The sequence below is a fragment of the Panthera uncia genome, chromosome F2, assembly GCF_023721935.1.
Source record: "Panthera uncia isolate 11264 chromosome F2, Puncia_PCG_1.0, whole genome shotgun sequence".
NCBI lineage: Eukaryota > Metazoa > Chordata > Mammalia > Carnivora > Felidae > Panthera > Panthera uncia.
In genome coordinates this window covers 36,367,280-36,393,296 of record NC_064812.1, presented here as the reverse complement: position 1 = coordinate 36,393,296, position 26,017 = coordinate 36,367,280, and the positions used below count along the sequence as shown (strand labels likewise).

General features: G+C 41.5%; 1 protein-coding gene across 2 annotated transcripts; it reads right to left on the bottom strand.

Moving 5' to 3' along the window:
* Positions 1 to 7,478: 7,478 nt before the first annotated feature.
* PABPC1 (poly(A) binding protein cytoplasmic 1) lies at positions 7,479 to 23,701 on the bottom strand. Of its 2 annotated transcripts, XM_049633030.1 has the most exons (16): positions 23,134 to 23,701; positions 22,792 to 23,020; positions 19,521 to 19,714; positions 19,205 to 19,320; positions 16,942 to 17,081; positions 15,289 to 15,383; positions 14,837 to 14,974; positions 14,539 to 14,634; positions 12,113 to 12,385; positions 11,575 to 11,665; positions 10,848 to 10,958; positions 10,611 to 10,765; positions 9,992 to 10,076; positions 9,408 to 9,538; positions 8,767 to 8,860; positions 7,479 to 7,933 (listed from the first exon to the last, which is right to left on the bottom strand). In XM_049633030.1, the coding sequence occupies exons 2-15, from the start codon at positions 22,982 to 22,984 to the stop codon at positions 8,768 to 8,770; spliced, it is 1,911 nt and encodes a 636-aa protein (XP_049488987.1). In that variant the 5' UTR covers positions 22,985 to 23,020; positions 23,134 to 23,701; the 3' UTR covers positions 7,479 to 7,933; position 8,767. The 2 variants fall into 2 exon arrangements, with proteins under 2 accessions (XP_049488987.1, XP_049488988.1); XM_049633031.1 differs by having other exon boundaries at positions 16,951 to 17,081; positions 22,792 to 23,701.
* Between the last annotated feature and the right edge of the window lie 2,316 nt (positions 23,702 to 26,017).

Here is a 26,017-nt window from a genome sequence, read left to right as displayed (position 1 = left end):
ATAAAATGGTTTATTTTATGCTGATAGTAACTTACCTTCATTTGCCTAGAAGCCTCCACACTTTTACTCCTCCCCTTTTATATTTTTGGTGTCACACTTTTTTTTATGCTGTGTATACATTAACAAATCATATTAGTTATACTTATTTTTTTTTTAATTTTTTTTAATGTTTATTTTTGAGAGAGACAGAGACAGAATGCGAGTGGGTTGGGACAGAGAGAAGAGGGAGACACAGAATCTGAAACAGGCTCCAGGCTCTGGGCTGTCAGCACAGAGCCCGACGCGGGGCTCGAACTCACGAGCTGTGAGATCATGATCTGAGCTGAAGTCGGACGCTCAACCGACTGAGCCACCCAGGAGCCCCTAGTTATACTTATTTTTAATGCTTTTTCCTTTAATTTTTATCCTATAGTTAAGTGGCTAACTCACTATTCTAAGATAAAGTTAAGTTTTCTAATTCTATTTTTCACCTTTACCAGACTGTTGTGTACTTTCAGAGGTTTTCAGGTCTTTGATTAGCATAGTTCCATCTCAGCTTTATGAATTTTTTAAAAATTTTTTTTAACTTTTTTTTTTTTTTTTTTGAGACAGAGAGAGTCAGAGCATGAACAGGGGAGGGTCAGAGAGAGGGGGACACAGAATGTGAAACAGGCTCCGGGCTCTGAGCTGTCAGCACAGAGCCCGACGCGGGGCTCGAACTCACGGACCGCGAAATCATGACCTGAGCCGAAGTCGGCCGCTTAACCGACTGAGCCACCCAGGGGCCCCTCAGCTTTAGGAATTTCTTTCAGCATTTCTTACCAGGCAGGTCTAGTGGTGGTGAACTCTCTCAACTTTTGTGTGGGAAAGCTGTTATTTCTTCTTCATCAGGCAAACTTATTCTTCAGATCTAAGGTATTTTTTTGGATTGCATTTTTTGTCTTTTAACCCTTGGAATATGTCCTTCCACTCTCCCCTGGCTTGTAGTGTTTCTGCGGAGAAATCGGATAGCCTAATGTGGTTGCTTTGTAGATCACGTTCTTTTTCTCCCTGCCTGCATTTAAGATTCTTTATCATTGATTTTTGAGTTTCATTATACTGTGTCTTGGGGAAAGTTTTTTGCATTGAAATAATAGGGTGTTGTTAGCTTTGCAGATGTTTATGTCCAAGCCCTTCCCTGGGTTTGGGAAGTTCTCAGCTGTTCTTTCTTTCTTTCTTTTTTTAATTTAATGTTTATTTATTTTGAGAGAGAGAGAGAATGTGTGTGTGTGTATAGGTGTGTGTGTGTAAGCAGGCGACGGGGCAGGAGAGGGAGAGAGAGAATCCGCACTGTCAGTGCAGAGCCCAATGGGGGGCTCGATCCCACAAACTGTGAGATCATGACCTGAGCCAAAATCAAGAGTTGGACACTTAATCCACTGAGCCACCCAGGTACCCCCTCAGCTGTTATTTCTTTAAATAATCTCTTTGCCCTCTTTTCCCTCTCTTCTCCTTCTGGTACACCAGTTTTTCTGATGTTTGCCTTCTTGACTGAATCCAATAGCTCCAGTAGTGTTTCTTCATTCCTTTTATTTTTTTTTTTAATTTATTTTTTTTTCCAACGTTTTTTATTTATTTTGGGGACAGAGAGAGACAGAGCATGAACGCGGGGGAGGGGCAGAGAGAGAGGGAGACACAGAATCGGAAACAGGCTCCAGGCTCCAGGCTCCGAGCCGTCGGCCCAGAGCCCGACGCGGGGCTCGAACTCACGGACCGCGAGATCGCGAGATCGTGACCTGGCTGAAGCCGGACGCTTAACCGACTGCGCCACCCAGGCGCCCCTCTTCATTCCTTTTAGATCCTAGCTCTCCTCTTGAATTATTTCCATATTCCTGTTCAAGTCACTTATTCTCTTTTCGATCTGGTCTGCCTTGTTACTGATGCTGACCAGTACATTCTTCCATTCATACATTGAATTCTTAGCTCTAGAATGTAGTGTTCTTAAAATTTTAATCTCTTTGGAAAAGAACTCCTGTTCATTAATTTTATTCCTGAGTTCATTGAATTGTCTGAGGTTTTTTTTTGTAGCTTGTTGATTTCCTCATAAAAGCTATCGTGACTTCTTTATCAGTTAGATCATACTATTCTGTGCCTTGGCATTCATTCAGCTGATGGAGAATTCTTTCCGTGCTACCATATTCCCTCGATGGAATTTGTAGGTATGCATTTCTGCTTTCGCATTTGAAGTACAAGTGCTTTCTTAACCAGAGTATCATCTCCTCTTCGGTTCTTACGTTTCAACAGGCTGGCCATTAGCAACCTTTCTTTCACCTTCCAGATTGTGGTTCTGTTAGCTGGCCTATTATCCGGGCACCCTCTGTGTTCACTGGAGCTGGCTCTTGGGATGCACTTGAAAGTGCACACAAGGAGCCGGCAGCAAAGTTGGAGGAGGTATGGGTTTGGGACTTGGGGCACTGAAGGTGCCCACGCCGGGTGGAGGAGGACCCGGGAGCGGGGCATTCCCAGAGGTCGGTGGGCAGACTTCATGCCGAAGTCCTGACAAAACACCAGATAATGTTAATGCCCTTTGATATTCTTATCTGCCTCCTTCCCTTTCTCCTTCCTCCCAGCCACCCACCCGAGTTGCGGGAGTCCTTCCTCAGAAATCTGGGTGCCGCTGGGAGAGAAACTGGTTTTTCTCGCACAACGGAGGTAGCCAGGCATTCACTCACCGCTTTGACTTTCCATCTCCTCTGCCGTAGAGGTTGCTGAAAGCCCAGTCCCTTGCGGTGTCACCCCGTGGAGGCGGGGGCTGCCCTGGCGAGTTCCTCCCTCTTCTCTGTATCCAAACTTTGTCCCGTTCAGGTTCAGATGGCATGCTGACATTTCCCCTCCGGCAGACTGGACTTCCCAGGAGTTGGGTCAGTTGGGATCTGCTCAGTTTTGCATTCTCCAGGCTTTTTATGCCTCATCGTGGAAGATGGAGGAGGTTCACCAAATCGCTTGCATCTGTAGCCCTTACTAAGGACCTGTTTATTTTTGGGTGCACGGGTGGGCTTGCGTGTCCCTTAAGGAAACCTGCGGAGACACTTTTGCTAAGTTATGGATGTCTAGTTGTCCTAAAAGGGGAGAGAAAAGAGTAATGACTTAACATTGCCATGATTCTGATGTCACTTTGCTCACCCCTGAGACAAGACAAAAGCTAAGTTTAAATGACAAGAGGAAAAAAATTCTGTCTTTAAAAAGTTATTATCTATTAATATATTGATAAGGAAAACACACAGAATTCCTATGTGTTGAATTTTTTCCGGATATAGGATTAGCAAGAGAAATAAAAGCCAAATTAAAGTAAAAGCTAATTGCACAGACTCGGCTCCTAGAGTTCGAGATTTGGCTTTGCCACTTACTAGCAGTGTTACTTAAAACGTACTTAATTTGCTGGAAATTTCTTCTTTAGCAGCAGCACTTGGCATTATATCAAATGCATTTCTTAGTAACTGTTGAGAAAATGTTGATACCTTCCTAATTGGCACAGAAATGCAATACAGGAGTCAGAAGGTTAATTTCACACGTTTTATAAAAACTCATGATAATTAAAAGGTTTTGATTAAATCCATTTACCAATTCCAAGAGAACCTAGAATGGACATATGAACAAGCTCAGAAAAACGATCACAGGGTTGCTAAAGGGAATGTTTGATATTCCCAGGCAGTCCAAGATGCTCAGAAGGAAAATATCCTGATTTAGAATTTTAAACTCAGCCTTGTTGTAAAGACCTTTTTCTTCTAAATAATGACTCTTTCCTTAATTTTGTTTTGTTTTTTTTTTTTTTTTTCCTGCCCTAAAATGTCAAGGGAAAAGCGGTTTCTATGCTTTGGTTTCCTAGCATGTGCTTTGATAGACCTGTGTCGTCCCACTTCTCACCCCCTAGGCTGAAGGTAGTAACCCCAAGTACCTGATTTTTTGGAACTTCACTTTTTTTGTAGTTTATAGGCAGCGTGAACTATGTAGAGCCTGTGGGTCTGGATTCAAATTCCAGCTTCACCACCACTTACTATGTACTTCTGGGCAAGTCATTAAACTTGTTGAAGCTTCAGTTTCCTCTACTGTAAGATGGGAATATATTACTGAACCAATCCCACAGGGTGGTTATAAGAAACGATAGTGCGCGTAAAGAATTCACTTGATAAATAAACACGCTGTACATGTTCAATATTAGCAGTTACAATTACTGATTCAAAGGCAGGCATCTTTCATTGTTAAAAAAAAAAAAAAAAGATTCCCTGATTTCTCATGCCCCTGCCTTTAAGAATCACACTACTATACCTCTTAGTGCATGAATGCCATTCGTCAGTATTAGTTCACCATTTTCATCGTCAAGCATAATTATGGCATCACCGAATTATCAGGGCAACACGGTTGGTAATGTAAATAACAGTCACCAACTTTAATTACTTCTAAAAAATATGACTCTCAAGTTTAAAAATTGAAAGGACATGTGTTTTAGCATACAATTTATCTTCAACTCATTCTATATTATATACTTATCCAATTACTTTTTACTTGGGGGAGTACACCGAAAAAAAACACCCCATTTTCAACCATAAACCCATCTGCTCATATATACCTATCAACAGTCATTACGTCATTTGTGGGATCGTCCCCCAAAATACAAAATCTGGCTTTCTAATGTGAAGACCTTTTTGTCTCTAGAAAGAATGTTAGTTTAGGCTAATAAATATACCATGTTGTCTCAAGTTTTCTGGGAATAATGCCCGTAACAAAGTTAATTGCGTTTTTCTACCTTTGTGGATAAGACGATCTCCCCACCCCACAAATTTGCCATGATTGTGATGGATAAAAAGCTAACACCTAAAATGTGAAATTGGGCTACTCTAATTCTGCCATGTATCTACTTAACACTCGCAACGAGGCGGATGTAAAGACTCAGCAACATCGGAAATTTATCAAAATGGTAACTAAGAACCCTTAAATCTAACCAATTAGATTGTCTAACTGAAGATAGGTTATATTTACAGAAGAGTCTGTATGAAGGCTAGGAAAAGAGAAATTCGGTATGGCTTTGGCATTGTCCAAAGGTGTGGCTGTCCTGAATAAGAAACTCCAGGATGTCCTCGTGACCCTTTGGTCTCCTAGAACAGCAGTGGGCCCGCAACTATTCTGGCTTGATTGTACTGGCCAGGGTATTAATCTAGCTCCACCCGTTTAGCTTCAACTTGAACCAAACTTCTGATTCACCTTGTTGGACGAGAACTGTTCAGTAGGGAGAATGTACTCATTAAACCCAAGTAGCCAGGTCTTCTTCAAAGTCATTGGCTCACAGCAAATAAATAATCTGGGACCATGGTTTTATATCAAAAGACTAAGAAAATTTCAAAGTAGTCTCCGCATCACTCACTTGGGCTCCATCAGTTTGGTGGGAAGGAAGGAGTTACAATCACAGATGATGAACTGTAAAAACCTCTAGCTCATTTACCCATGCAAGTTTTAGCATACAATTCGTTACCTCATTCTAGATCATAAACTTATAATTCATGGTGAGATGGAGAAAAGGATTGCAGGCTAAAAAGTTTTCAAAGAAGCCTAAATTGTACATCGTAGTAGCCACAGAAAAACGTCACATATCAATTTGTCTTAAAATTTCCAAAGCAGCAGCCACACGTCTTAGAAAGCCATACAGCAGTGTCAGCCATCTTATTCTGCTTCACTTCAAATCCTACATGAAAGTAGGTTCTTTAAAATAGACTATTGTCAATTATGGGCTATACCTTTGTCAGATGAAACTAACCTTCATTAATCGTGGCAGTTAAGAGGTTCTATAAAGTGTCACTAACAGTGTATTAGCAAATACTGAATCAGTGCTCCTAGGGGAGATAGGCACCTGTAAGCCAGCCGCATTTTCATCAATCAATAGATCCTTGTTATGTGTTCCTGCTTTAAGACATTTCGTTTTATAGTTAACCTTGAACTCACAGACAATGGCTCTGTAACTTATAAAGCTTACCTACCTTCCTGTACTTAAGGACACCAGACAGCACCTCACCACTATGCTTAGGGGCCATTTAAACAGCAAAATCACCAATAAGCACAAAAGTGTCAGTAACCGGGCACTAAATAGACCTCAAAAAGCAGACGTGTTTATGGTATGAAAGTTGATAAAAAGAAGGCTTATTCAACCTCAGCTGGGAATATGTTTCAGATAACTCAAAAAATTTTCATGGCCATGTTGGCAAATGACTGAAAGCACAGGAGTTGACTTTTTGGGCTACAAGTAACCGTTAGTACATGATATTTGCAAATAAATACCTAACGGAATAACGATCAACTATTATTTTTTCCTAATTCCTACAAGCAGATCAAAAATGTCTACACTTTCGTTGGTTTCTGTCTCGTCAGGACATCTGAGACCTTTCAAAAACAGATGGGGAGATCTTGTCGCACAAGAAATTCCAACTACGCAATATACAAAGAAAGCTACGGTCTATGCAAATATCTGCTACTTTAGATTTTGGAATAAGTGTGGGATTTTTATAGATACAACTTCTAAGGTGTCTCTAAAGTCTGCTCTTTTAAATCTCAAAACTTGACCATTCTGTTTTCAAATTTAACAAAGGTATGTATTTCTCTCTTCCTAAAGCTTTGAAAACAGCTTTCGTGGCAACTCAGAATCTAAATGAACTATCCAGCCTCTTAGAGGTAAGTGTATGGTCAGGCAAAATAGAATAATGAGAACGCCTCCTGGGTGTATGTATTTACGCCATGGGAGTAGGCAGGGGTTAATGTGTGTATCAAGTTTCAAAAGCAGCTGAGGTGAAAAGCCTTCAAAGCTTCATCATGCAAAAGACACTGTCATAACCATGGTTTTTATTTGGATTCATTTATTTGCTCCCGAAGAGCTGGTGTTGAGATTCAGATCGTCAGATGTGCAACTTAGAAAGCGAACTTTGGCAGAAGTATGTGTAGAGAATGGAATAGAGATTAAAACTAGACCATTCTCAAAAGTGTATTTAAACTGCCAGGGTCTTTTTTTATGCAGGTTGACCAGGGGTCCGGGCCCCCATCTTCTAAACCCATCCCCCAGAGGTAGAACCCCCAAATACTGATTTTCCACAAGTACTTTAGGTGACAAGAGTCTAAGGCATGAAGTCACAATCAGCAACTTAACAAAGATCTTTTTGAGATTAAGGCTTAAAAGTTACCCTCACTTTGTCACTGCCGTTGGCTGTTTTACACCATACAAATGAGGGTTTAAGCTAATTATCTTTCCAGCTTAGACACCTTAATAGTCATAAACTGGCATCATCTCAAAAAATGTTCGTCATTTAATGACAGACATACGTTGGCTCAAGAATTCACATGGAAATGTAAAAACACATTAGGGATATTCTTCTGGCTCTTTCTCGTAAAACTAGGATAACCCTTGAACTGAACAGCACCTTTTTCACGGAAGAGGTTCTTCTGCCAATTACAAAGAAATAAAATAGCATAACACCACTGTGCACTGTTTAAGGAATTTTTATTAAAGCAAGAATTTTATAATCCAAATTACGTTTCCTTGCTCAGTTATCAATTCTGTTATTTAAAACAGAAGTGACATTCTGAGCTATTCCACAGTAAAGAATTACAAAATTAAAGAAAGGAATGCTTTAAATTTTTGTACTTTGCTGAAAATTCTTTTTCCCAGGGTCTATAAAACATTAATTTGTTTTTATATTTTACTATTTTTTTCTGTTTTTTTTTTTTTTTGTTGTTTTTAAATCAATAAGTAATCTAGGACTAGCATTATGTTTGCTAGACCTGGCATTTGCTCGGTACATAAGGTTCAAAGTTTCCTTTCCTTTTTTTATTTATTTTCTATTTTGCAATGTTTTTTTTCCATAATGTTTAAGTTTTTCGATGTTTAGATATTTTTCTTCGGTGAAGCACGAGTTTCTTTTCGTGGTCCCTGATCAATCTGTGAATGCAGGGAAAAAAAAATTATGATCATCAGACTTGCCAAGCTAGTATTTAATGATTCCAGTTGCTAAAATAAAAGTAAACAATCCTTACATAAAGTGATAATAGCTGCTAGTTATTGCGATTCTATTCCAGTATGCAAATGTACCAAATGTAGCGCTGTGCAAATTTAAAGTACACAGCATGCTAATGGCAAATACCAGCAACAAAAGAAGATAACCACTACTGGTACCTGTCAACAGCAAATTGAAAGCCCACGGCCAACTTCAGTGTGCAGCCTGTTTCTGTAAAGTCTTGTTGGAACACAGCTGCAACTATCTGTTTACATCAGGTCTACAAGCTCTTTCACATTAACACCCTAACAGAGTAACTGCAACAGACAACATGGCCCACGAGGCCTAAAATATTTCCTTTCTGGTCCTTTACAGGAAAAGGTCCGTCAATCTCCGGTCTGGGCTACACAGCTACATCACCCTGTTTCTTGAAGTAAAGAAGGGCACTAGTAGAGGCCGGGGGCAACTGTCCTTGCTGCAACTCAAGAAAAGGTGTAAGCTATGAAAAGTCCTCTGCGAGTAAGTACACAGAAAGCCCAGCCCATTCAGTCAGTAATTCAAATACACACTGTCTGACAGTGTTTGAAAAAATTCAAGTCAATACCAGGCTAACAAGTAAACTAAAATCTCCTTTAGTTTCTATTTCTACTTCTCTTTAAAAAGTCAGCAATAGGTGTGGATTACTGGTAAAAATAAATTTTTGCGACGTTTCAAAACCTACTCAAACTGGTAAGAGGTAAGGAAATCCGTATGAAACTCCCCAGGGAGTAATGCTCACTTTAAACAGTTGGAACACCAGTGGCACTGTTAACTGCTTTCTGGGCAGCCTCTTTCGCTTGGTGGGCTTGTAGTACGGCTACAGCTTCGTCAACCTAAAGAACAAATTGGCTCTGTGAAGGAGTCACTGGAAGAAGTTCCAATTCACAACACGTAAACGTCCAAAGGCAAACCAAACTCTTCCTCAGAGGAAAGTGGAAGGAACTGCTTTCCAGAACACATTTCAACCGTGTCCATATCCTTTGGGGTTACAATCCACCACCGTCCTGGAATCATGAACCCTCTTGCGCTTCTCACGCTCTCCTCACCAAAACTCCCCCAAAGTTGAGAAACATTGGCAAACGTGTCTTTCTTCACTAAGAAAACAGCACAGCCAAGAGAGCATGGATGCTGGACGTGAAACCAAGCTCTGCCATGGACTAGCTGTGTGAACAAAGGGCGAAATTTACAAACTGTTTCCCCATGTACAGTAAAAATGGGGATAACGGAACCACAGGTGGTTATCAGGATTTACATTTGTAATAAAACTGAGAACTGTGCATGGCTTGTATAAAGCACTTATTATTAATGTTCAAGTTGCTATAAAAAGCCCTGGAATACACTGTATAAGAAGCTGCTAGATAAATGATGAATTTAAATTACTTTAGAACGGAGAGACTCTGGAGACTCAAGCATATGAAGAAGTTCTGAATTATCAATCTCCAACAACATGCCAGTGATTTTACCAGCAAGAGTAGGGTGCATGGCTTGAATTAGAGGAAAGAGCCGCTCACCTAGGAACAAAAACATAAATTCCTTTCATCAGAAGAATAAAGCCATCTGCCAATATTAAAACTGGGTTGAAGAACCTTACTTCTGGATACAGCAAATAAATGCTAACCCCAAACCCACCATTTTGATACTGTTATCAAACAGATCAAGCTCTACCCCCAGGCAATTAAGTTGTTAAATGTGTGCTCAGTTTTTTTTCCATTTAGTTCAAATTCCCTGTCCCCAAAATGTCATGGGATCCATGGCAAGTAATAATACCTATTATCCTATTCATCAAAAGCAAATACTTAATTAAAAGCCTGGAAAGCTATCAAGAAGTTTGGTAGACACACCAAGTCAAACCAATCCCACCACCTTCACTGCCATTTTTAGGTGCAAAGCAGGTCTCTGAGTATCTCCCTCCTCTTTTCTAGCCAGTCTTTCTGTCGCTGACTAAGTGGGACAAAGGCACTTACCCAACATTTGCTTTTGCTCTTGAGGAGGGGCAGATGCCAACATGGAAGCAGTCAAAGGCTCCTGACCTTGTACATGGACAGCAGGCTAGAAAAACAGGAAAATTCCGAATTTAAAGTACAGAAGTGATGGCACATAAAAACACTGATCACCAGAAAATCCCAAAATGATGAAGACTGCATTCTAAACATGAATAGGAGAGGCTGAGTGAATCAGCAATACAGCCCAAGTATTATAACCACACAGGATACTTCCTTCTCTACCTGGAACATTCTTTTGAGCTCTGTTTCTATTACATTCAATGACAGTTGACAATTTTTGTCTCAGGGTCGAAAAAAGGGGGTGAGCCAAATCTCACAGACCAATCTTTATTTCGCCTTTTCTCCCTCAGGACCATGCCTAACAAAGCTCTCAAACCACACAAGTGGGTCAGGATAAGGGATGCTGAATGCTTGTCTAACTCCCACAGTATAGGGCAAATAAGACGTTTTTTCACACGGCCAATTAACGGGACACCAATTAACAAGACATTCTGGACACCTCAAGCTCTCATGATCCAGCTGTCCTATTTCTTTAACTGCAACCAAGGCCCGTCTTCTCGGGAAGAACTCGAAGACCCACCTGCTGCATGGTAACTTGCGGCTGTGCATTCAGATGCTGCTGCGGATTGCGGACCCCGGCGGCGTACTTATACTGTGGAACGGTGCGGACCGCAGGAGTGGCTGCAGCGGCAGCAGCTGCAGGACGTGGACCCATCGTCTGTGTTGACGTGTTAGCTAAAAAATGAACATGCGGGTCTGCACTTTGACCGTGCTTTCAAAGCGGAAATCCATTTTTACGGGAAGTGTTCCGACTTACCAACACGCTGTGTGGACATGACTCGTGGAACCTGTGAAGAAGCTGGTCTCATAGTACTAAATGGTGGTCTAGGAGCGGCTGGGCGGATAGCACCGGGCATATTTTGGAATGCTGCATTCGAAGATACAGACACACGTTAACTGGGGAAAAAACTCACCGAAAGCATTAAAAAACTCACGTTTTAGAGTTGAGGTTTGAACCAAAGGATAAAAATGACTAAATAGAACTACCGTGTTTTAAAGCATGGTCTCTCACCTGCCACTTGCCCGGAGAATGAGTCCATAAAAAAATTCATTCATGGAAGAATAAGTACTTACTACTACCTGAACGTGATACACAAACCTGGTTCCAAGTGCTCCTGCGATGCAGCCCTGGTCCACAGGGCAAGGCTCAAAATGCCAGGACGCTGATCCTCGCACATTGGAACAAGGTCTTTTAAAATTACTGCCTAACCAAATGTGAAATTAAGAGTTGGATCCATTCCCAAACTTGTCATAAAGGAAAATCAAATCACAGAATTTACTGCCTCCGTAAGACAGGAAGGGGGAGGCATTTTAGGATTTCGCTTAAAAAAACAAGAAACCAAAAGCGCTAGGATCCCCAAAACGAACACCCATAACCCTAAATGATAAAAAAAAGTCAATATACCATTGAAACAGAACAGCTTATTTGTCTCACATTTTTAGTCCAAACAATTCACAACCATACTTAAAAGGAAAAGGCTTACGATGAGGTCTGGCACCCTGAGCAGTCCAGCGAGGACTTGGTCTGAGTTGAGCAATCTGGCTAGGAGGGTAGTACGCAGCACGGTTCTGAGTCTGCAGAAAGCAAACACACCCGTCCGGTAAAGAAGCAAGCAAGGGGGGCGCCTGGGTGGCGCAGTCGGTTAAGCGTCCGACTTCAGCCAGGTCACGATCTCGCGGTCCGTGAGTTCGAGCCCCGCGTCAGGCTCTGGGCTGATGGCTCGGAGCCTGGAGCCTGTTTCCGATTCTGTGTCTCCCTCTCTCTCTGCCCCTCCCCCGTTCATGCTCTGTCTCTCTCTGTCCCAAAAATAAATAAAAAACGTTGAAAAAAAAAAAAAAATTAAGAAGCAAGCAAGGGACGCAGCGAGCTCGACACTCTATAATAAACAGCAAGTCCTTACGCTCTAAGCGTTTTTTTTCCAAACGTAATCGTAATTCACATGCCTTTATTTAGGGCAAAGACACTAAACGTGACCAAATATGAAAACCTGCATTAGGTTTTTGTTCTCTTCTGAAACTTACCTGTGGGATAGCTGCCATGAAGTAACCTGAAGGAGGTGCTGGCTGGTAGGGGTTGATTACAGGGTTGGGCACAGCTCGGACACTTGCCATTCTCTGCATATACTGGTTAGTGAGGTGAGCCTGGCGCTCTTCTTTGCGCTGAGCTAAAGCTACATACAATGGCTTGGTGGCCACAATTCTACCATTCATTTCTGTAACTGCTTTTGTGGCTTCTTCTGGGGAGGAGAAACATACAAAACCAAACCCTTTGCTGCGACCACCCTCCATCATGACCTATTAGAAGACAAAAAGATTTAAGAAAAAGTTAATTCAAGGATAGAACAGGACGCTAAGAAAAAAGCATTACTAACTTGTCAATTACAGCTACTGACTCAAGTAAACACTGTTAATGCTTTCATTGTTTTCTACAATGTTTCCTTAATACCTAAATATTCAGGGCAAGCTACACCCGTGGTACACCTCAGCCAAACAAAACAGGAAGTAAAGAGGTGGAGGTAGGCCAGCAAATGCGGTAGGATTTTAGATAGTCAATTAAGTATTAGACCTTAAATATTAAGGTTTAAATATCTGAGTAATACATTCAGGGCCTGCTAAATTTAACTCTAGCATCATTAACATTTGACTCAGCAATTCAAGTGGACAACATGCTTTACTATTCTTTGGGTGGGGTGGAGAAGCAGCTGAATCTTAGAAATAGCCCCAATTCACAATTTCAAATAAAAATTTCCTATTCAAGACCAAAAGGGCCATAAATATTGGCTAGAAGGAAGCTTCCAAACACTGCAAAGATCATTTAAAGGAGCAACGAGGAGACGCAAAGAACTCCTCCTTAGCCCAACAATAAACACGTTCTACAACTACATTGAGCAGCATGGGGTAGCGTAGGAACACAGTCCAAGGATCTCACACGTAAGGGGAATAAAAGCAAAACACCAAGAAACAAGCAAACAAAAAAACTGAGCTCATGGTTGCTAGAAGCAGAGAGGTGGGGGTAGAGGAAATGAAACGAAGAGGTTTTAAAAAGTATGAACTCCCAGCTATAAAATAAGTCCTGGGGATACAATTAATGTACAGCATGGGGGACTACAGTCAATAGTTCTATGTTACACATTTGAAAGTTCCTGAGAGTAGATCTCAAAAGTTCTCATCACGAGAGGAAAAAGAATTATGTATAGTGACAAATATTAACTAGATTTATTATGACCGTTTCACAACATACACAAACATCGTCATTATGTTGTGTACTTAATATATGTCAATTCTACCTAAAACAAGATCCTGAAACCTACCCATGCAATTATGGGAATTTAGTGTGTCAAGGTTAACATTTTAAAATAATGAAAAAATGGACCTTGCGTTATTCAATACATGGTACATTGAGAGAAATGAGAAGAATTAAGTCACAACTCTTAATTCACGTCACACTGAAAAATCAAATTGCCAGATTCTGAACATAAAATGTAAACTATAGGGAAAACAAGATGACAAAAGAACCCAAAGTCCTAAGTAAGTGAAAGACTGGAGAGAATATTTGCACTATAAAACAAAGAGCTGACATAAAATTCTCTCTAAATCAAAAGACAACCAATCTAAGTTTTTGACACTCCTCCTACATCCCAAAATACAGATGCACAGAACTTTACACACAGAGGAATTGTTGGATCACTGACATCAGAAAAAAAACACCTGGAGCAGAGGTTCTTAAAATCCCAGAATTTAGATTAAAACCACATATTACATATTGCTGTAATTCTTAATTTCTGAGTTCAAGTACATCAATCTTTACTGCTTGGGGGCTTGAAACTGGACTCCCCAGAATGAAATGTTAATGAATACATATTTCCCCGTAACAATTATAGTTTCCTAATAAAGTGCTTTTAAAAAGAGAGAGACTGAGAAGGCATGTGTGCAGAGGAAGGGAGAGAGAGTCCTAGGCAGGCTCCGTGCTGTCAGTGTGGAGCGTGGTGAGGGGGCTCAACCGGAGCAGAAATCAAGAGTCAGGCGCTTAACCGACTGAGCCACAAAGGTCCCGGTGCCCCTAAACTGCCTTCTTTAACCAGGAAAATAACGAGTTGAACAGAGTATATAGAACTACGTGTATTAATTATGTGAGGATCAATCATGAACTATGGTCAACAAATGGAGCCTTCCCCAGGAAGCATTCAGAACTCACCACCTGCAAAAAATAAACCATCAAGGCTACATCTACTTCAAATTTGAATATATTTTTGAAGCAATGAGACAAACCTGATTTCCAGAAAAATGAAAGCCTGTTTTTTTTTTTGGAAGAAAAAAACCCCCTATTTGACTATTCGTTTACAAAGTAAGACAAAAATTCCAGTAAGTGTATTAATGTGAAATTTATATATACATATCCACATGCATGGATTTTCCCTAAATGGTAAAAAAGTATCCCTATGCTTTACCTTTGCACTAGTGATTGTACCAAAAGGAGAAAACTCTTTCCGGAGACGTTCATCATCAATACCATCATCAAGATTTTTCACATAAAGGTTAACACCCTAAAAAAAAAAAGAAAAGAGAACTGAAGGAAAAGAAAAAAGAAAACCACAGTGGTACTGAAGCACACTTCCTAGTATTTTACCCCATGTTTCTTCTCCCTTCCCCCCTCTCAAACCCTCCAGTTACCTGGCAGTAACTGACATGAACGTAAACTAGGTTTGCTCATCCCTGTCTTACTTTGCTTGTCAATTAAAAATGAACCTGGTATCTGGTGATCCTATCTTGCTTCATCTGTTCAAATTTGCGCTTAAGTTCCGTCTGCCGTTCCACTTTTTTCTGAGCTCGACCAACGTAAATTTGTTTTCCATTGAGCTCCTTCCCGTTCATCTCATCCACAGCCTTACGGAAATCACAAAAACTTTAATTACTAACTTGCAACGGAGAAAGAAGTTCTTTAACAATACGGAAAATGTTAGGTTATGAAAGCTAAAGGTGGATCTGTCACAAAAACTAAGTTTTGTTTGGGGAAATATCAGTTCCCAATTTATACCCTCAAAACTAATCAAATCCAAGTAACTGAAAACAATACATGTAAAATAGCCACCAGAACGCATGTAAATTTCAGCAGCAGAGCAAGGAAATGTGTCATCTCCCTTCTTACTACAAAATACGGGAAACCCACACTGTCGTTAGTTAGTATATTTGAGTCTTACTTTCTGTGCATCTTCATGCCTTTCGAAGCTTACAAATCCAAAACCTTTGGATTTTCCACTTTCATCAGTCATTACTTTCACACTTAAGGCAGGTCCTAAAAAAAGTTTTTAGATGATTCAAAGGTATTTCACACATTTATACATTTCAAATTTCAACACACAAAAACAAAGCCATGAACAAAATAAAAATTAAAAAAAAAAGTCTCTTCAAAGACCTTTTATTTGTACTAAGAAGCTAAGTACTCTATTCCCTGAAACACTCATTCCTCCTTCCATTTAAGGAGGTTATGTTTTAGGCAATTGTAAATGAGAGAGATTTTATTTTGTTCAAAACAGATTTGGTTTTTTTTTGTTTTTTTTAAGCCAACAATTGGTTTTTCTCAACCCTTGGCCCACTTGACTTTCAACTGGGAGTGGAGGGAATACAGGAACCTTTGGAAAGACAGAAATCACTTGGGAGAAGGTGGCACGTTTTTGATAACACATGGCCCCCGTCCGCCCAAGTGAAAGACACTTAACTGAGGTGGGTGTTATCTCAGCCTGGGAGACGGGGCCAAAAAAAGGTTTAAAATCTCATCTGATTACAGAGAATATGGAACAGCTACGGGCACAGGTAGATTGTTTCCTTTAAGGTACCTCTGGTCCTAATGCTGTACTTCCAATCTCTGCTTTGAGAAATAGCCAAGAAAATTATTTGACAAATTTACGTATTGGTGGTCACCTCACATTAATTTGGCATAACTGGTTAATAATATCCAACTTAAGAAACAGCTTCTAATTAAAAACGACAGATGAAACATACAAAACCATTCACTAAAGAGAATTTAAAGATGCAAGACACAATTTACCTTTGTGCAAAAGGACAAGTTTTTTGCTCAAAGGAGCAGTGGGTTCAATGTGGCATGCTAGATCGGCAATAAAAAATTACATTTCCTAATTCTGTATCATTTGAGGTGCTCAAAAAAAAAAGCCACCTATTTAATAAGTTCAACAAATGATAAGGAAAAGCAAATCACCTGCAAAAGCATTCAATTTAAAGTCCATCCTCTGATCGGTCACACAACTATCTAAAGTGAGGCTGGTTACACTTCGCTGACTTAAAATTTAATGAAGTTAATTTTGAAATGCGAGGAACAAAAAGTTTAAGATCCCATGGATTCAGAAGGCCATCCCAAGGAGCTATCACGGGAAAATCAGGATCTCTGGCTTCGTCTTTGAATGTCATGGTTTCAAATTGCTCAAACACGAGGCTTTTAAGACTGGCCAAATACCCTAAAGCTGGCCAGCTTTCCTGTCCCCTAACTAAGGACTGCATTCTGACCTAAGTTGGCTGTGTCGTGTGCATGCCTCTGATGAGATGGGATCTGTACGTGCATAAATCCAGCACAACTTCTTACTGTAGCATAACCTTTTAAACTCTGTTCCAATTATGCAGTCACACCTTACTGCGCTAATAACAACACTATTAACCTTTATTTATATACTACTTTGTAGTATAATGGACTATCAGTAGTTTGATCCACATAATGACAGTTATTTTTAAGTACCATATTAAGTTTCATCTCATTTACTTTAGTATAAAGTATTAGCCAAAACTAATGTTGAGCAATTACTCAGAACTTTGAGTGTAAAAATTTAATTCAGACACATTACCAAACTTGCCAAAGAGATCCTTAAGGCGCTCATCATCCATATCTTCTCCAAAATTCTTGATGTAAACATTGGTGAACTCTTTTGCCCTAGCTCCGAGTTCTGCTTCTCGTTCTTTACGAGACTTAAATCGTCCAACAAATCTAATAAAATATGTAAGGACTATAAAATTAGGTTCTATTTTATTAAGTTCAGATTAATTAAGCCTGATGGTTGATTTTGTAATTGTTACTGATAATTTCAGAATCTCTAATAAAGAGCACACGATAAAACAAGAAGTGCCTTAAGTGAAAAAAAATGGAAGCATAAAAGAACAAACCTCTTAACTACAATAAAAAAGGAAGCATTTTTCTTCACACACACTCCTCTCCCTTCCTTCTAGCTAACCCAGGGTTAAGGAGATCATGCCTAGCAATATAAAGGAGTGGGGGGTAACACATGCACCACACCAAGGAAAAGCCCTAAAACCTTTCGTCAATGCTATTTCCAAGTGGCCCCTGCGCGTTTTTTGTAATCTCCTAAAATGGAAAATTTATACTTCTGAATTTTGTACTCTTAACACCTAACACCTTCGCAAATTTTCTTTGCAGCATTATCGACTAAATGTCTTAAAATTTTAGTTTTCCCTAAAAGTAGGGCATGTCCTTAAAGATTATTGTAATAGACACCAAAGTAAAAAGCCATCTCCCATTAATACCACCCAAATCATGACTGACTTAGTCCCTAAGTCCTTTTGTTTTAATGGACATACCTGTGACTTTGTTCCTTAACCTTCCCCACCCCACTCATTCGGCAGTGCTTCTCCATGCTATCAGTTTTACAAACACTCCCAACAGGAGCATAACACTCCACTGCGGACATCACAACTTTCTGCTTTTGTAAATAATGCTGGAACTTAATGAGCCTTTCTGTTATTTCTTAGGATAGATTTGCAGCAATCGCAGTAGTTCAAAAAGCCTATAAGTGACCTTAAGTTTACATACACAAACGGTTTTCCAAAAGGATTACTTCACACTCAAAAGAGCAATAAATTATGTAATCTAGACCCCCACCGATGCTGGACATTCTTCTTCCCACCCCAAGCATGTGGACAAACTGTAAGATTTTTTTCTAATACTAATGATGCTAAATATTTCTCTCATTTAAAGATGTTCTTATTCAAAAATAAATAATGATGCGCTACTTCTAAGACTTAGCCTTTGTAAATTGTTCATATCGAGCAACTGCTGGTTTCTTAGACTTACATGGGTTCTTTACACCTTACAAAGTCTTTCCTTAATCATGCAGGGACACAAAATTCAAATAGGTAACACCATGTGCATCACGTGCATGATCCCTTCACGTACAGACTGACCATACCACTTGACGAGGTGACCACATTTTAAGAGTGATGCAGTTTAAGGTGTTCTAAGAACAACCAGACCCAATATGCATGCTATCACTGCAGTTTACAAAGCAACATGAACTCAGATCATTTACAGTATGGCCTTACAGTTGAATTTGCCTGGATAATTAAACATAATTGACTGGCGTTGAGGATAAAAAATTTAAGATGTAATTTCTTTGGGCTCACAAAATCTGCAATTTTAACCTGCAGCAAAAATAGTCTCAGAGGTTTTATCAGTGCCATTGTATAAAAAGTTAGCAACTTTTTAAATAAACAAGTTTATTTTCAGGAATGATTAGTTATGAAGATTTCTGGTTTAATTCCACTTTATCTTTAAATGGGTGGGGGGGGGGGGGTCACAAGGTTAAAAAAACAAACCAAAAAGCCCCCCAAAACCCAAACCCTTAAACTTCATCAATAAATTGTAGTAGTAAGGCCAAGTAAAGAGCCAACTTAAGCTCTGAATTTAGACCACTGGGTTTGTATCCCAGCTCGTCTGTCAAACCAGCAGGTTAACACAGGCAAATTATTTCAGCCTCAGTTTCCTCAAATGTAAAATGGGTCAATGATCACCTCAGGAATTATGATTAAGTTTCTATTTGGATTCCTAGTTTTTTAACTATGCACTTATTCTGAAAAAGTCTATCTCAGTATACCTATCTTCATTTTCTTTTTGGCTTGAATGCTGACCAATCACATTAATTCACCGTTATTTGTATGTTACAACAAATCAAAAAAGACAATTACAAAACCTACCAAGATGTGGTTTATTAACTTTCACTCCAGCTCTAGCTCTTTAAGAACACAAATATACTAACTTGTAAGATGAATTGAACTATTAAAAACGGATTTGAAATATGATTAACTATTTATACTTACACTTTGCGATCATTTAGAAGCATCCCATTCATTTTTTCAATAGCTCTTTCAGCTGCTTCCTGTGTCTCAAAATGTACAAATCCATAACCTTTGGAACCATTTTCATCACAAACCACCTAGGGAAAAACGGATACCAATTTTTCATTACTTGCTATTGATTTAGCATTTTTTTCCCCAGTGTTCAGAGAGAACTTGTCAGCCTCCTAGCCTGGGTTATTTGGGAAATAAAGCTACCTATGTAGTATGGTTGCTCTTTTAAGGAATAAACTACAAGAAGCTAAAACACTGTAAATGTTTACCTGTCAGTTTGGCTTACCTTACATGAAAGGATGTTACCAAAAGCAGAAAATGTATCATACAGTGCTTTATTATCAATGGATTTGTCCAAATTTTTAATGAATATGTTGCCCACTCCACTTTTGCGAAGTGATGGATCACGCTGAGACCACATGATGCGTACTGGCTTGCCCTTTATAACATCAAAATTCATGGTGTCCAAAGCACGCTCCGCTGCAGGAAAGACATGTTCAGAGTGAATATTACTTCGAAACATTTTCAGGCTACTAAAAATTATATAAATCATTGTGGGGGGGGGGGGCAGTGCCTCTACTTCTTTAAACTTCAGGATGGCTGGACCTTACCTCACCCTGGTCTAGATTTAAATTGTATAAGGCAAAAAAAAGAATTATCGGAAATTTCCCATCTCCCATGTTAATAGATGACCTATCACTAATACGGTATTTCTGAAACAATTTTTAACTGCCATAATTTAAAATCACCTTTTTGTTCCTACTCAATATAAAACCAGGATACCTCCGCATACAATCTACTTAATAAGCAATATAAAAGATATTAGGCAATTATAAATTATCCAAACTCAACAGTTTCTAGATTTTCAAGCATTTCAATGCCTTCCCTTATTGTCAAAATCAATCTTTTCATTGCTTACCACAGCCAATATTATATAAAAATTAGTCCATCAAAAAAAAAAAAAAATTCCTGGAGGGGGGGGGGGGGGTAGGTGTGATTTCAGGAAATCACGGCCCAACCTCCTATTGCCATCTTAAAAAAAAAAAGCTACATCCATTCAGATCCAGATTTGAATCCATCTTTCTAAAACTAATCCGATGTTGGGCATACTTAGCTCTATACTGAATACAGAATTTTTGAAATACCAGGTCTACAATATTCACAATTCACTAACACTTTGACACATAAAACCAATTCTTTCTTTAGTCACCGATTTATTTACTAATCATTTAATCCATTATTCCTAGATAGTGCTAGAATATTTCAAAATCTACCCTATGATCTCAGGGTCTTTGAAGGACTGAATTATGTCCACCTCTACCATGAAGCACTTATCGAGACTTTCCATGGAAAAATGTATTCTAAGTAAAAAAAAAAAAATTAGTTCTAAAGGAAAAAACATAGTCCATCTGAAGTCCTGAAACACCAGTTTCTACAAATTCCATGCCAATGTAACTGTAAAATTATTGAAAGGACAAATTTTCCGGCCACTTCTTTTTATAAATGAAAGCTCCAGTTTCTAGAAGATAGTGACAATCAGCTGTCAGCTCATTATCAATTGACCACACCTACTCAGCTCCCCTAGTTTTTTAGCTGACTTTGCTTGAGCGTCTTTCGAATGAGTCACCTCTTCCTGTTAAATTGGAAACTGGTCACTTTTGGAAGCTATTCTACAAGTTCATCAGTGTTGCAGTAAATAGGAAAAGAAAGAGAAAACCACTGGAATAACTAGAAAGACGGTAATTTGTACTGAAACCAAATAAATGGAAGATGAAAAAAATGCTATTTTCTTTTGAGCAGTTACGGTACTGGTCTATGGAATAGACTGAGAATACAGGCAGTGTACTGTAACCATGGTAACCTGAAGTTCAACTTTTCAAATCACAAGAAATTCTAAAAAGTGGGTCTTTTTGTTTTAAAATTGTTAAACTGAGACCGAGTAACAGCCATTTCCAAAACTCACATTTTATGGTCTTTAGGGTTTGTTCAAGTTTTCTCTATCGACTCTAAATTGTGATTACCTGCCCCAAAGTTATTTCCCCTAATTTTTATCTTTCATTCAGTGGCAAACCTTGTCCAGGGTTGGGAAGAATTGTTATGGAGGGGTATTTGGAGCTCCTGCTTACAGAGCCAAAGGGCAGGAAAGCTGCAGTGCAGTTTTACAACTTCTGGCTCTGGGTCTCTCCATAATATGCCTACCTCAAATCTCGCTATTACCTTCACTTGGTAAACAGCTGATCGTTAAGTAACTTCAGTTCTGGGTGAATAAAATAAAAATTTAGAAGCCAACTCCCTGTAATTTGTATTACTTAACATGTATCCAAGCAGCTTGGGGAAAAAAAACAAATTGGGCCATAAAGTCAACTGAAGCTGACTTTTAGAAGTCAACTTTTAGAAGTCATACATCCAGATATGAAAGAAAATCCTGGTAACTCATCACCACGCCACATTATCTTATCGGTTTGCCAAATTGTTTTTTGTGAATGGTTTAACTTCAAAATAAAAATACAAGGTTAGCCACATTTCTCTCCATGAATTTCAATCTTATTCTCATCTGTTATTTTGTGCAATTTCCCATAATGTACGGATGTTCTGGACCACTTTAAAAAACAAACCTTTACTACCTGAATGCTACTAAGTATAATGGTCCAGTCCACACTACACTTGTAACAGTTCACAGCCAAAATTGGTGAATACGTTTTAAGGAAAACCTCTCAAAAGCACAGGAAGGAAAAAACATTCTGAACAAATTACTATTATGAAACTAATTTGGATAAAACATTCAAAATGACCCACACTGCTTGAGCAGTTGATTTCAAAAGGGCCATACTCCGCAACCTCTGCTTCTACCATTCTGCTGTTCGTATTAGAGTGAGAAATGCTTGAACTCGGGGAAACCCCCAAACGCGTGTCTCATCTGGTAATTTACATCTCTAGAGCCACCGGTCACTGACAAGTGATTAAGAACGGATTCAGAAACCCAAGGACCACCACATCACCAAATTAACTTTATTCTAAGGTCCTGTGGCTCCCCCAGGCGATTGGGCCAGTAGCAGAAACAGGCCTCGGGCCTGTGAGGTTACAGGGTTCAACACGTGGTATTTTTCGAGCACCGAATCGCACTTCCTGCGGGTCCTGGGGCGCCGGCCTGCGGGTCCTGGGGCGCCGGCAAGAGCCCGGGTGGTGGGAGCGCCTTCACCTATTACCGGAGAAGGGGACTCGACTCCCGACGCCCCAGAATCCCGCAGCTACTGGCGGGAGCGCGGTGGAAGAACCCAATCTCACCCAACCTCCCGGCGCGTCATCACCCTAAAGTTTGAGAGCGGCTGAGGCCGAGAAAATGGTCGCAAAGGAGGAAGTGGCCAGGCGTGCGGCTGCCGGCAGCGCGGGTCCCCGCGGGCACCGGGAGCGGGGGTCCCGGCGCCCGAGCCTCTCCCCGCCGGCCGTGGGGGGCTGACATGCCCTCCCGCCCCCCTCCCCCGGGCCCGTCGGCCTAGCCAGCCCGCCGCCGCCTGCGCCTCATGGCCGCCCGCCCGCCCGCCGGGCCCGGCTCTCACCGTCCGCCGGCTGCTGGAAGTTCACATACGCGTAGCCCAAGGAGCGGCGGGTGATCATGTCCCTGCAGACCCGGATGGAGAGGATGGGCCCGGCCGGGCTGAACTTCTCGTAGAGCATCGCCTCGGTCACGTCGGGGTGTAGGTCCCCCACGTAGAGCGAGGCCATGGGGTAGCTGGGGGCGCTGGGGTTCATCTCGGCACGGCTGCCCGCAGGGCCACAGGCCGCGACCTTTCCGTGAGAGGAGGAGAGCGAGTGCTGGGGCCGGGGGCCGGAGCCGGGGGGAGGGGAGCGGGGGCAAGCGCAGAGGGACAAAAATCAACCGGAATCGAAAACTACTCAACGGCCGCAGAACGGGGTCGATCGGCTGCCGCTGGCTGCTGGCTGCTGGCTGCCGGCTGAGGAGCGAGGGTGGCGGTGTCGGGTCCAGGCAGCGGGAAGGCCTCGGTCTCTTGGTTCCTTCTTGGAGCTGCTGCGGGGCCGCGGGCGGGCGGGCGGGTCGGTCTCGGCTGCTTCACCGGGTTATTTTATAAAAGAGGAAGAAAAAAAAATAAAAGTCTCCGGCGGGGGAGACGCGGATTTTTTGTTAATTTTTTTTGGGTTTTTTAAAAGATTTTTTTAGATTTTTTTTGGGTTTTTTTAATAATAAATGTGTGTTCCGAGCCCGGAGCACACACTCCGCACTCTCAGCACTAACCGCCGGGGAGAAGGGGAAGCACCGCCTCCTGCACCCTCTACTTATACCCCCCGCCGCACTCGCCCCGCCCCCGCGCGTCTGACGCCAGGGCCCTACGCGAGCGTCAGCGCCGGAGGAGGAGGAGAAAAGGAGGCGAGGGGGAGGAGGGAAAAGAAAACAGGAGGAGGAAAGAGCAGAGAGGAAGGGAGAGGTGGCGGCGGCGGCTGCTGCGGGTGTGGGGGTGGGGCTGGGGCGGAGGGGCGGGGCTTCTGCGCACGCGCCGCGGCCGAGGGGCGGGGCCTGTGCTGCGTAGGGTTCGCGGGGGAGGGGAGGGCTGGCTCGCGAGCGGCTCTCAGAGGAGTCGGGTTGGGACGGCCTCTCTTTCCACACACCCGCCCCCACCTCCACCCCGGAGAAGCGTTAACCCGTCACTGCGGCGGTGGGCGGTGCGCGGGGCTTCCGGGTTCCTAGGCGCTAACCACCCCCCACGTGCACGGCCGTCAGGGCCTTTCCCGCCGTGGCCCGCCCTGTTCCGCTCGCCCCCGCCGCGGAGGGACGCCGGGCGCAGGTGGGCCGGCGTGGCCCCTTCCAGACCCAGTTTCTGAAACGTGCGTGAAAGGAGCCGGGGCTGGCTCCCCTTTCTCCTACCCGGACCGCACTACGAGTCCCAGCGGGCAGCGCCGCCACGCGCGTCGGCCGCGGAAGCGGTGCCTGCTGGGAGCTGGAGTCCCCAACGGCCGAGGCGCTCGCTGACTCCCAACTGGCCGCGGGTCCTGGCCGCCCGCTCGGGGACCCCCAACCGTCCTGGCGCTGGATCCCGGTCGTCGCCCCGCGGTGCTTCCAGTAGAGGCGGGGGGGGGGGGGGGGGGAAGGGGGGGGAGGGGAGGGGTCTTTGGGCTTCTCGTCCCCTGGTTTCCGAGTCCTGGACTCACCTCGGTCTCCACCGGACGCTGCCGTTAGTCAAAGTGGCTTTAATCTGGGAAAACTGTTTCGGTGTCTTTGTCCGCTTCCCTTTTTAAAGAATCGTGATCACTATTAACTTGAGTTGCTGGGTTGGAATCATTGATTCGTGCTATTTCTAGTTGAAATTTCTTTGGGGTAGAATACAGGACTCAAGAAAAATTAATGTTTTTCCGTACAGTAGGAGTCTCACATTCGTACATAGCACAGACCCTCAAGCAGGCAACATTAGGAATCGTTTCAATGCAGTATTGCAAATGTTTAAAACAATTTTATACATTAGTTTTGGACTTTAATAGAAATGTCAAATTTAATAAATTGATGGCCATAAAAAAATACCAGTTTATAGGAATGACATTAGGTCAACATTCAAATTCCCACTTTAAAGTAGTAACGTACTTTACAGTTTTTAAAGCACTTGCATAAACATCCTATCATTTGTTCCCTACAGCAATCTTGTGTGGGTGGTGGAGCACGTAGTAATAATTTTATTTTACTTTTAAGGGAACAATCTCAAGTTAAATGATTGCCCAATTTATTCTTTAATTCAATAAACTCTAATGCATGCCAGATACATTGCCAGGTGTGGACTGGGTGCTTTATTTTCATTCAATTAAAATTTAAACCAGCAGAATCCCGCATGAGTGGTATTTTGCCCCTATCTTGGTAGGAAGAAGATAATATGTTTGAAAAACACGCTGCCTCATGTGCCTTATTAGGCAAAAGAGCAAAACTTTGGATTGTGCATTAGGGAGACACGTCTATTACCATTCAATCTATTAGAACTCTGGTTAAATCAATCCATCAATATATTTATTGAACGCCTACTGAGTGGAGAGTACTGTATCTGTAAATAAGGAAGATACATGACAGATAAAGACAAATTCCTGTCCTCAAGAAGCTTATGAAGAGCTCTTCAGTAATTGTAAATATCAGTGTTAAAATCAGTACAATAAACATCCAATCCCAGCATTTTGTCTGCCTGTGACAATTTTCTATTAGATTCTAAATTTGTTTTTCTTAAATGAGAGTGGAAATTCCATTATTGTACTTTGAAAGAAAACATAACTTCATTTTAATATTTCTATTAAATTACTAAAACAGATAATAGAAAACAGGGATAAAAGAAGAGGTGTCCTCAATAGAGGAGGGTGAAGGGAGGTCACCTCCAAAAACTTGGAAATTGGTCTACAGCAAGAATTAAAACTACCCAAAACCATATACAATTATTCAGATTATCTGGGGGCTTTTACATATATTTCTGGTAAAGGAAGATGAGGGTACAGCTTGGTGGACCTCGACTAAAAGATGATTGTAAATAACAAGGATGAAAAAAAAGGTCTCCTTAGAGTCTAGAAAATTTTTTCAGAGAGCAAGAGTTTGACAAGGGTGAAGTTTGTACTTCAGTCATTGGAAAGAGCTCACGCTCAGGTTTCACTAGAACCTGGATTAAATCTCACAAGATGGGCCCTTGGGTGGCTAAATTGGTTAAGTGGGTGAGCGTCCGACTCTTGATTTTGGCTCAGGTCATGATCTCGTGGTTTGTGAGAGTGAGCCCCATCATGGGCTCTGCGCTGATAGCATGGAACCTG

Excerpts from the sequence above, each read along its gene's own strand:
- PABPC1 (XM_049633030.1), bottom strand. The coding sequence starts at position 22,984 with ATGAACCCCAGCGCCCCCAGCTACCCCATGGCCTCGCTCTACGTGGGG. Across the intron at positions 14,975-15,288 it reads GGCATGAAGATGCACAGAAA|GCTGTGGATGAGATGAACGG; the intron begins GTAAGACTCAAA and ends GATTTCCGTAAG. Across the intron at positions 10,077-10,610 it reads CGCAAGTTACCATGCAGCAG|CCTGCTGTCCATGTACAAGG; the intron begins GTGGGTCTTCGA and ends CTGTTTTTCTAG.